At 36.8% G+C, this 12198-nt stretch overlaps 2 protein-coding genes across 2 annotated transcripts in view; one reads left to right on the forward strand and one right to left on the reverse strand.

The window, feature by feature from the left end:
• reps1 (RALBP1 associated Eps domain containing 1) overlaps positions 1-2280 on the reverse strand; it is a 29961-nt gene extending 27681 nt beyond the window's left edge. Inside the window, exon 1 of the mRNA XM_074684991.1 lies at positions 1533-2280. Coding sequence (XP_074541092.1) covers positions 1533-1685 — 153 coding nt within the window. The 5' untranslated portion in view covers positions 1686-2280. The remainder of the gene's footprint in view (positions 1-1532) is intronic.
• Positions 2281-5765: 3485 nt separating this feature from the next.
• abracl (ABRA C-terminal like) lies at positions 5766-9399 on the forward strand. Its single transcript, XM_074684566.1, has 3 exons — positions 5766-5846; positions 8173-8238; positions 8395-9399. The coding sequence occupies exons 2-3, from the start codon at positions 8178-8180 to the stop codon at positions 8577-8579; spliced, it is 246 nt and encodes an 81-aa protein (XP_074540667.1). The 5' UTR covers positions 5766-5846; positions 8173-8177; the 3' UTR covers positions 8580-9399.
• Positions 9400-12198: the final 2799 nt, after the last annotated feature.

Genomic DNA, 12198 nt, shown 5'->3' on the forward strand with positions numbered 1-12198 from the left:
GACAGCTGTGGAAGGAGATATAACCAGAAAAATATGGTGAGTGAGGACCTTTCTGTGAAAATAAGAAGAGCCCTTCAGCCGTTGGAAGTGTTTTGGATGGCTGTTACAAGCACAAGTACAAAACAAACATGCAGACTAGCATATTGACATAAGAACTGTATGTTTTTAAAGGGGACATATCATGCTTGTTTCTCCTTTTCACTATGTCAGACCTGGATGCCTGTAAACCATTTCTGCCCTCAGTACAAGTCATTTGGTTCCTTCATTGCCCCACAATAGCGTTCTCAATATCCTCATTTTAGGCCATTCTGAAGATCTCGTTGAAACGCTCTGTTTGGAGAATGACCTCCTGTAACCTCGCAACGTCACAGCCCTTTGTGCTCTGATTGGTCAGTTCTATCAGAGGGGCGGGGAGGGTAGAGCCAGGGGGCGATTTTTGCAGCATGGCAGTATTTACAAAATCGCCACATTGAATGGAGCAGACCGAGCGAGTTTGCTGTTTGCCAAAACTTCACTGTAAGGCACTGATAGCACTTTTGTATTTGACCCCGAGTCAGACCCGGACGGTTCTGCAGCTCAGGAGGAAGAAAATCCACCTGGACACAGATCATCTCAGGACGCTTCAGTGTGGTGAGTCAAACCGGTACTGTAACATGTATAGTTTATACGTTGATACTCGGCTCTTGGTGGGTGTATCCCTCGGTGGTGGTTGTGTGACTAACTGACATCACAGAGGAGGAGCTGCTTTATCAGATTACTCCAATAAAAAGAAAGGATCCTCGTGTCGTCACGAAGGTCGAAATCTCGAAGCCAAATGTCAATGACCTACTTTCAGAGGCATCAAATCTCGTTCTAGGATATCAGAAAAAATTCAATATCTCATTTTTTGAAAATTGAGGGGGTGAAAGGTCTTGTTTTCAACTTTATTATTTTATATGTAAGTATTAAATCATGGATCAGCATGATATGTCCCCTTTAAGTACAATCCTCACCACATCACGTACTTATTGGTGTCTAAATGTTAACATGTTATATTTTTGAGACACTCAGGATTACAACTTTTATAAATCACACTGTCTGATCAGACACTGTAACACTAGCTCTGCAATTCCACTGTGAAATCCCATAATGACAAAATTTAATAGAGTAAGAAGACAGGAAAGAGTGGGTAGTAATCTATGGCAAAGGTCTAACCAGAGCATAATTTGCTATTATGGACACTTGGCGCTGTTTCCTCTTAGAATGATAGATGAAAAAGAAGGGAATCGTGTTATACTAAATGTATAAGACGTTTTTTAAGGCTAGAGATTAAATTTAGAACCCATTCTCCCCAGCTAAAGCTAACATTAGCCAGAAGAAGGTGTGTCTCTTGCTGCGCAGCATAGCTAATCACCAAGGCTAACCATAGCTACCCAGGATGACAGGTCAGGGCAACTTTGTAACAACAAACAACACCGACCCCAGACTTCACGTCCAGCCTCGCAGCGTAAATTCATCACTTCAAGAACAGACACACGCTAATGCTACCTTACCTGTAGGACAACTTCGCTGGGTAGCTGGGCCGCCCGGAAAAGGTCAAGAACTCTCCCATTGGACGCGACTTTTTTGGTGTTGTCCGTGTCGCAGTAAACGAACAAATCCGAGTAATACTTCTGCTCGATATCAGTCAGCGTTAGACTTTCCATGGTAGCAGCAGTCGACCCTGAAAACCAGACTACTTGGCTGTTAATTAGCCCTTCCTAGCCAATGGCTGGGGCAGGATCCAAAAAATGGGCGAGACTTCAGGATCCCAACTTAGCTAGCTTCACTGCACCAGCTAACGGTGTAGTTAGCAGGAATAATATCCACAACGAGTTCTAACGTCTGCTCCCGCTGTGTGGAAAAAAACCCTAATGGTGTCAGATAACAATGACAGCTGGCCACCATTCAAATATTCCAACACGGGATGCTTTCATGCAGTTAATCACTTAGTTAACTTGTTGGGCCAGTCAAGCCAAGTGGCCAATAGCTAACGGCTAACAGCTACCTTGAATCAAAGTCAGCGGTAAGCTAACTACTGCGTCCCACTCCTCAGCCGGGACATCTGTCGCGTTATTCTCACGGAGTAACACTTCTCCTCCTTTAAATCTGTTAAAGGGTGGCGCTCCCGTGGTTAGCTGGAGACAAATTCCTCTGCTGGGCCGTTAGAAGTAAAGTTTCATGGTCTTTGGGTCTCTTCCTCTAGTAATCTTAGCCGCCATTCCTGCCACCAGTACCTAGGCAGTCAGAGTAAGGTTACTAGTTCCGGTGAGGTTTTTCAAATTAAAGTAACAACTACTTTTGACAACATCCTAAGCCAGGGGTCTTCAACCTGCGGCTCTGGAGCCTCATGCGGCTCTTTGACTCCTTTGCAGTGGCTCCTTGTAGCTTTGAAAAAATATTTAAAAATATAGGGCTTTTAATATCTTAATAATAACGACACAGACATTAAGTAAAATTATAATATATAATTTGGGCAAAAATTCATCACCTCTTGAAACAAAGCTTTTAATTTTTTTGTAGTTTTTAAAAAAATATATTTTTCTGGGTTTTTTTTATTTCAATTTTTTTTTGACATTTTTGCAAATCAAGAAAAAGAATTCCACATTTTTTAAAGATTTTGCAAATTTTTGAATTTTTTTTAATATAAATCCCTCTTTTTTTTGCAATTCTAGTAAGCTTTTACAATTTTTGGAAAGTAAGCAAAATTTTGAAATTGCACCATTTAGGTTTTTTTTTTTTTTTTTTTTTTTGCAAATTTATGACATTTCATCAATTTCTTTGAAATTTTGCACATTTTTTAAATTCACTTTTTGTTTTGCAAACTTTGATCTTTTTTCAATTTCCAAATTTTGCAAAATTTATAAAATCTATGACACTACAAATTTCTTTTTTTTCTTAAATAGGCAAATTTGTTAAAAAAATAAATTAAATAAATTAGATAAATTAATTAACAAAAATAAAACAACGAAGAAATCACATGTACAAATCTATAAACACTAAAACTTCTCGTTTAGATAATCATTCACCTGATAATACACTTTTTTTTTGTCTTAATGTGAAGATAAAGTAGATTTTGCAGCTCCCGAATGACTTTCATCCAGGTGAGCTGAGGAAAAACGGCTCTTTGAAAGTAAAGGTTGCAGACCCATGTCCTAAGCTAATAAAACATTTCCAGGAAATGCCTTTTCTCAAAGTGACCAAAAAGAGACTGTGTACATAAGACATAAAGCCAGAAGAAAACAGGATAAGTTGGGGCCAATTAATATCTTTTGCATCTCACCAGAGTGTCAGTTAAGTTCATCACTACACAAAGATGGCAATGAAAATAACCTCATAGAAAAAAAAAAACATTCCCCAAAATACTGTTTCAATCATGTACTTGCATCTCCTCTTTAAGAGAAAGGGAACCACAGGAATGAGAAATTGCTCAATAAATTGGTAACAGGGATAGAGGTGTCCCAGTCCGATATTGATATCAGATATCAGTCGGATATCAGCAAAAAAAAAAAAAGTATCGGTATCATATCGGAATGCATCTAAGATCTCTGATATAAGCAGTTTCTGTTACCCATTGCTTAATAATAAATGGGTCAGTTTTTCCTCATACCTACTGTTGCCGACTACTGTTCTTTGTTTGAATAATATCACTTAATCAAGCCTTTTCTAACATGACAGACATACTACACAATAAGTAATGAAAGTAAGCATGTTTAATGATGATGCCGTATTAGATTCATATCGGTATTCATATCGGCCAATACTCAATGCTGCAGTATCGTATCGGAAGTGAAAATGTAATAGATAGAATTATCATATTGCAATTGCCAGGCAATAATATACTATGATTTTTATACTTTCCGATGACTGAAAAAGCAAATCAAAGGTGAAAAATCTGCTTTAATCATCTTCACATTTATATAAAAATAGCAATTATATAAACTATGAACACTCATAGATATAATTGAAAGTATCCAGTAAACATTACATTCGCTTAAAAAGTTTAAAATAAAATTCTCGTTTTTCTTTTTTTTTTTTTGTTGTTTTGTTTTGTTTTGTTTTGTTATGAAGGCAGGTTTAACACATTTCCGGTATTGTTTATTAGTTTCCTTCAGTTAGCTTGATAACTCGAGACGTCACCGGGCTACGCTCCGAGTCAGCGCGAGCTTGCTTGGCCTGCAGGGACCCGGATGCGTGACTTCAAAATAAAAGTCAGCACTGAGAGCGACGGTTTACAGACGGGACAATTAACGCTGTTTAAAACAGACAACACACAAGGGAACGTCTTAAAACGATTCTCTTTTTCCTAGACGTGTAAGCTCATAATTTCCTTGCGGTATGAGTTTATTTCACTGTTTATCTTGCATAAAGTTACGTTCGAATTTTGTAGTGCACCACAAATTCCCAGAGGCCTATATAAAACATCAAGCTCAACACTTTTATAACCCCTTATCTTTTATGGCACCAAACACAAACTCCCTTTATCTGAATATCCAATTAAATACCCATTATTTCATTGTTTTATGTGGCTCTTCATTACATTAACGTTTTGTTTGTTTATTTTTGTTAAAATTTTCCTACCATAAGTACCTGGGGCACAACAGGTCACAAAACCCTTAGCTTATAGCTCCTGTGAGAAACTTAAACTTAAGCCCTAACATGCATCCCATACTCAGACTCTAAAAGAACAGCATGCTCAATAATTTTATGGACACTCCACTAAAAGGACTTAAAACATTTTTAATGTGCATTAAACAAACCTTAAGTAATTTATGGCATACATAAAGAAGTGTAGGTGTTTTTATTGAGGGCTCACATCAGCACCCAGGCATCCCTGGTCCTTGCCTTATATGGACCAGAAGTGGCCGTGAAGTACCACAGTCACGATGAAGTCAGATGAGCTTTAATGGTGCCTTCAGGCGTAATGGGACATTTGTTATGAATGAAAAAACTTCACTGTCCTTGCATTGAAATTTAATGTAAAGTCCCCGAATTTTACAGCAAAGTCTGATATCTGAATGAAAAAGTTATGAGTTTACACGCATGTACATATAACACACCATTAGAATTACAGCTAACAATTGGTTTTGACTGTGTGTGTGTTTTTAAAAGCTCAATATAGCATTATTGAGCTTTACTCATGCTTAGTTTTCTGGCACAGAAGAGTAAACAAGCCAGAAATTACAACTGTTTAGAAAACTAGATATAGGAAATTGCAGACCTACAATATAATATAATATATAATATATAATATAGATATTTTTAACCTATTATCTTTTGTTGATTTAATGTTTCCGATTTTATTTTTTATTTTTATTTTATTTTATTTTTTTGCTTTTATCTGGTGGTGGTTTTAGCTTTTTTCAATATTGTTTGATTCTCCTACGTTTTTTTTCCCCATCAAATCTCGTCCTCCCCACAATTCTCTTTTAATTCTCTTTAAAAAATTTTTTATTTTGAAAAGCACTGTAACTTTTTTGAAAAAAAAAAAAAAAGTTAAATAGTTTATCAATACACGACATTGAGTGATTTAATATGAATGTGCGTTAATAATACCGTTTACTATATATGAAGGGTCTTTTGTGTGGGTTTTTTTTTTTTTTTTTTTTTTTTTTCAAATTTCCTGAAACAGTGAAAAAGAGTCAATGAACTTACAAATCAAACCATGGCTCCCAAACAAGATAAAACTACACCCGTCTGCTTCTAGAGCCCTACATAGCCTGCATTTACAATTTCCGAGGAGTCAGTGAACGCAGCAGCATTCTCCACCGGTGCTGATTCATCAGAAAGTGGTCCATCATCTGATAAGACCCCAGAACGTTTGAACGGTAAGTAAGATGTTTTGATGTCATATTGAAACTGTGATTCCTCTTAGTTTGTAGAGCATGTTTGATCCACATGTTGAGCTCCGTGGAGCGGTCTGAAACTCCCCCTCCTCCCTCAGCAGATCACTTGTTCAACAGTAGAAGCTAAGGTTACCGGCGAGTCTGTGTCTGAATCTCAGCAGAATATCTTCATCGCTCCTGTGATGTGAAAAAAGTTGTCCCAACAGCGAATATCAAAGGGCGACTATTAAAGAGTCTATTTCACCTGAATGAATGAATTAAAACTTGATTTTTGTGCTAACTGATCGCTAGCTGGGCGTGCTAATGCCCATTTCCGCATTAACGGTATCCGCCTGTTCATGTTGAAGCTTGTTCATCTGAATGCTGCACAATCCCTGCCCGCTCACCGAAAGTATTAAATCGTATATTTCTGTAAATTAGATCCATGTAATTTGGCATAATTAAAAATCCGAAAACCGGGGACCAGGAAGCACCGTTTCATCGTGAGGCTCCGTTCACTGGTGTAGTAAAGGAGGACCTGCCCTCTGATAATCAATAATAATACTATACTGTATTAATAATATTGACTTTGCTCCACGATTCAATATTCTGTAAAATTTGCATGCAGCTTATCACAAAGAAGCACGTGGTTTTAATTTCATACATTTTTAAAAAATATTTCCAGACTTCAAGTTTTTGTGTACGGAAGCCCTAAGAGGACACATGCATCTGTGTGATTTAAAATATATATATATATATATTGTACATTATTTTATGTAACAATTTATTCACATACAAATGCAAAAATAATAAATCAAGACAGACACGAAAAGTGCGAAGAACAAAAAAATAAATCACTGTTTTTTTTTTTGTTTGTTTTTTTTTTTAAGGTAGCAATATAAACACCTGAAAAGAAATATTAAACCAATAAGCTCAACCTTCTTGTTTTACATCACTTATACAGAAACTTTAATTTAATTGAAAAAATATTTAACGACTGCCTCTGGGCCGATTAACGCCGACTTAAATGGCTATGGTTTTAGGGTGATCACAGAAGTAATGTAGTGTTTCAGCCTTAGGTCTACATAGAAACAGCGTTTTAGCCGACCTAAAACTGAAACTTTTGAAAACAGCCTCCAGAATGGGATTTTCCTGAAACACCACAACAACCAGTAATATGTAAACAATGAGCCAGAGTTTACAGCCAAAATGCTGACATTGCGCTTAGGATGGGTACCGTTCACATTTGAAACGATTTGGTACCAATACCCGGTACCTGGTGGCGGTACCAATTTTAGGTACTTATTTGTGTTTATCGGGTAAAAAATATCAATTTGTCTAGTAATAAAATGCCTTTTTTCAATTTAACATATTTATTCTTAAATATATAACCTTATGAAGGTGTGTTCATGTCCAGCGTGGACAATCGCCTACTCTTCCACTCCCTCACCTCACTGCGTTTTTTGCATTTTGGGGTGAAACGTTGTGTAAACAGGGCTTTTGTCGCATTGCTGTGCAACTCTTGGACATCTTGTTGTAGTTGTTGTCTTATAAACTTGGTGTATTTTTCTTCCCATGATTTCAGAACGGGGGATTCTTGGTTCATTTAGATCCATATCTCAATAAGTCCTTATAATTAGACTTCCTCTGACAGCAAGCCAGGTACAGTTATTTTCTCAAGATCCTGATTTTTTTTTCATCCCCTGATATCCTGGGAAACAAAGCTGTTTTTTTCCCCAAAACAATGGATTCATTCATTTCATAATCTAAGGATAACAATGCATGTTATAAAAGTCCAATTGTTCTGTAGATCCAGAAATTGAAATAATATGATGATAGTGTATTATGTCAGGGAGAAAGGCCAAGCTGACAGTTACCAGTTTGTCCTGAGATGATTTTCGAGAGAGGTCATCTGAGATAAGTTTTTGGGACCTGATTCGCAGGTCAACCTGAGAAGTAATTCCTGTTCGTGACGCCAAATATGTTGAAGATTTCCCAGATGCAAACACAGATATATGAATGATGAGAGGACAGAATCAACTTGGCAGCCTTTGTTGGCTTATTGGATGAGCTCACAACCCAGCTCTGATCAAGGGAAAATGTATGTACTTTGTGGCTCGAAAGTATGCTGCACTGATGGATAAACTTCAATAAATACATTTATGGGTTTATAACAGCATTTACTTGATCGACTGGCAACAGAACATGAAATTGCTAGAATTCTGAATGGAGTTTGGTGTCTCTTTCTTCCAGCAAATTGATGACATCAAAGATTACATCGTATATAATTTTTCTAACATGTTCGTCCCTTGTTTTCTCCTCCTTGTAGCAAAAATGAATGTTGAACATGAAGTGAAATTGCTGGTAAGGGAGATTCAGCGCCTCGGCACAAAAAGTGAGTTCATCTTACTGACTGTGCTTTGCTTTAGCTGTGATGCTAACAAACCATAAACACACTTTCATGTTGTTGATACAGTGTCTTCTTTTCTTGTCGTAGAGAATTAATTATGTATTTGTTGACCTAATAACTAAATACCGCTTCTTGTTACAGATGCTGACGGTCAAACCACTGTGAAGTTCGGGGTCTTGTTTAATGACGATGAGTGCGCCAACATCTTCGAGGCGCTGGTGGGAACCCTGAAGGCAGCCAAGAGGAAGAAGATCATCAGCTTCCAGGGCGAGCTGCTTCTCCAGGGCGTCCACGATAATGTCGACATCATCCTGCTCCAAGAATGAGGCGGGAAAGTTGGGACCACATGGGCTATTAACTGCTGTCGGGTTATTTTTCCAAACACTGAGCCTTCTGCAGTTTACGGGCTCATCACTGAGCTTCTGTTTCCTGTTCTCTTCTTTTATGTACCAGGCTTAGTATTCAACTATCATGACTAAATCAATCTGATCAATCTGCACATTTATGGACCAAGCTGGGTTTGATTTCACTCAAAGATATCTGAGATATCAAATACTCATGGGCTGGATAGCAGCTGTACTCAAAGTTTCAGACGACAAAGAGAGTTTTCTTCTCTCTTTCTCTCAGGCGTTGCTTTTTTTTTTTGTCAACCACAGGTCTGACATGCCATTTTGATATACTTTTAAGACTATAAACGCACAAATTAGGATTGTAATTCTTTGTTTAACACAGTTATGTGTGAGGTTTCTTGATTTTTTAGGATCCAAATGCCTTTCTTGATTGTATTGTGTCAGGAATTACAGACACACAGATACTGGCTAGATTCAACACATTCAGACTCGAGGCACTCAGACGTTTTTTAAAGCAGCGCTGGATAAATGTCGGTGCAGCTTTTTAAAACCGTCACCGCCCCGTTTAATGTTTACACAAGCTGTTAATACTACCTCTTGTGGACTTTGTATGAAACGTTTAAACACCTCTGCGTTTTGGAAGTCCTAAGAATAATTCCTTCACAGAAAACTCTGGAGACAAAGTGCATTTCAAGAAAGATTTTTGCAGCTTTTTGTACTTACCAAACTGCTGGAGTAGTTTTAGCCCATCTTTTTTACAAGTGGTCGATATTTCTCTGCTAAAAAAAAAACAAAACTCCAAATCTGTTTGCCTTTCGTAAGAAACAGTCGGTGAGCGGATGGCGAGTGTGTTCCTTGTGCAATTGATGTAATTCAGTGTTTGATTACAGGGTGATTGGTGCCAAATGCGTAAGATGAATTTGTAACGTTTCTCAGGACCAAATCTACCAAAATATGTCGAGTAACTGTCCTGTGACTTAAAATTAGATGTCTCACTTGTGACACAAGATGTGCATTTATAGTTTTATGAGTTTGATTTGTCCGTCTTTGTCTCGTACTGTAGGTTAAGTTATACTTGCAGATCAGGCGTGGTTGGTTTTTTAACATCTCAGCACACAATACGTGGGTGGTTGAAACATGATGTCAGTTTAGTTGGTTGAAAATTTTGCCTTTTGGGGCCACCATAGAGAGCTCAGAGTGGAGTTTGTATGGAAGGTGGAAGTGGCCAAAATTTAACAGAATCTGATGCTGGAGTATTTTGACATAAATACTTTAATTTGTTAGGAAACTCAAAACATGTCAACCTAAGAGTGTAAAGTTCAGTGATGGATTAGAGAAACTGTAACAAATAAAAATATGAAAAATAAAAATATTGAGAATTAAGTTGAAAAGTTTTGAGGTTAAAGTCGTAACGTTACGATATGTAAGATGTGATTGTACGAGGTTTAAGCCGTAATGTTACGAGAACAAATTGTAATGTTACACCATTATTTTCTCATAAAATTGTGACCTCAATCTGTAAATTACAACTTCTATCATGTACATAATGACCCAGCTGTCCTAGCACCAGGGCCTCAATCAAGCAAGATTAGCGCTTCAATATATATATTTTTTTTTTGTTAGTTTTTTTAAAGGGACAGCTCTCTTTGAAATTATCAGCCAAAAAAAAGATTTTGAAAAAAAACAAAGAACAAAATCAGCAAAGTTTTTCTCCAGGGTTAGAGAAAATTAGAAAGAACTAAATGTTATTTTTTGAATCGATTTTGTTTTCTGTACTTTTGATGTTTATCAGACTTTAATGTTCTTTCCCTTTTCATTACATATCTATTGTTAAACCATCCACACGGCACAACATCAACCGTTTATCACCACGTCTTTTCTGCAAGTTCTGTACGACCAGTTTTACACTCACTGCTGTTTTGTCGACCTAGCTTAAACCGATCGATCCATGTGTGTTTCTTTTTTCAGCTTGACTTGAATTATGTTTGTTTTCTTTATCACAAGGGAGAGCTTTTACTCACTTTGTGCTCTGAAGAGTTAAGATAGCTTAAAAGTTTGTTAAAATCAAGGAAGCCAAATCAGGAATACACCTGAATAAAAGGAAATTCAAGAAGTCTAAAAGTTGTGGTATCAGAGAGGAAAGCGTTGAGCGAAGAAGGAAACACGCTGCTCATCACTGTTAACGTTTTATCCTGCTGTTGTTGTTGTTGCTCTGGAGCCGGTCTCAGTTTTTCTTCAAGAACACAAATGTAAACAAGTCAACATCTAGCAAGAGGAGAAAGTTATGATCAGAGCAGTGCCAATACCTCCAATGGTTCGCCTGCATGATGTGTTCAAGTGCGTCATTACTGTCTTTTGTTTTGGCAATAAAACAAAACAGAGGTTTCTGTTGTTCTCTGAGAAATAAAACCTTTACACTTGAAGCCTTCAACCTGCTCCGCTGTGTGATTTTTCAAGGTGAAATATTCTACATTTATCGCAAAACAAAATTCATGATATAATCTGACAACATACTACTGACATTTTGACATCGAACACTGCTCTGTTTCAGTATTTTTCTGTTTCTGTCAGATATTATTATGTCATTATCTCGAGATAAAGCTTTTTTGTTGCAATGATAATAGTTTCTGGTAATCTGAAGAACACAACAGGCTGGAAACTGTGACAGGAATGCAACATGTTTTGCTGCCTCTGCTCTTGCTAGTGAAGGAGGTAAAGCTTATTGTACGGTGGCCCTGAAGTGCAAAACATGTATTAAAGAAAGAAAAAGAAAAACATCCTCATACTACAAAAAAAATTAAAACACACAAGAGAAAATGGAAAGTGTAAGTTCCTCTGATTAATCAAGATAATCACATTTCCTTTCTGTGATTAATCATGATAAACCACACATTACTTTGGGCTTAATAAAGTATGTAGACAGAACCTATCTATTAAAATACTGAAATAAATTTTAATTTTGTTCAGAGTTGTGCTGTCAAATGATTAAAGTATTAAATCAGATTAATCTCAGGGTTGTTGTGGGTATTAATCATGTTTCATTTTGCATGAGCAAAAAAAGAGGAAATATATTTGCACTTAATGTTTAAAAGTTCATGTTAAAAAAACTTCATGCCTCTCAATGGAGAAATTAATGGGTCTTAGGTTTATCGCAATCCACATTGTAATTGAGTCAATTTGTCCGAGGTAGACTTACTGAAACCCTGAAGCAGAAAAGAAAATTTCTTCCTGCAGAGTGTGTAGAATACTTTTGGTTTCTTTCTTTCTTTCTTTCTTTCTTTCTTTCTTTCTTTCTTTCTTTCTTTCTTTCTTTCTTTCTTTCTTTCTTTATTGTTTGTACTCAAATCTACTTGGAAAAACTGCCCAAAATTTGTTGCCAGCAACATTTCAGGGATTTAGAGTCATTCTGCACAGCAGATGTGTTGACGGTGTAATGAAAGGATTAATCTGATTAATGCTTTAATTTTGACAGCCCTAAATGTGTCACATACACGCAATATCTCCTTTGAATTAAATGCACAGACAGGTACATTCATTCGGTAGGCAGTGATCCTTGTTAGAGCAAGAATGTACCTTTGCTGAATTTACTTATTGT

The sequence above is a fragment of the Halichoeres trimaculatus genome, unplaced genomic scaffold (genome assembly GCF_033239565.1).
Source record: "Halichoeres trimaculatus isolate MK-OKI-2021-1 unplaced genomic scaffold, fHalTri1.1 fHalTri1_scaffold_13, whole genome shotgun sequence".
Classification (NCBI taxonomy): domain Eukaryota; kingdom Metazoa; phylum Chordata; class Actinopteri; order Labriformes; family Labridae; genus Halichoeres; species Halichoeres trimaculatus.

Coding starts and splice junctions, on each gene's coding strand:
- abracl (XM_074684566.1), top strand. CDS start 8,178: ATGAATGTTGAACATGAAGTGAAATTGCTGGTAAGGGAGATTCAGCGC. Junction 8,239..8,394: donor TCAGCGCCTCGGCACAAAAA/GTGAGTTCATCT, acceptor TTCTTGTTACAG/ATGCTGACGGTCAAACCACT.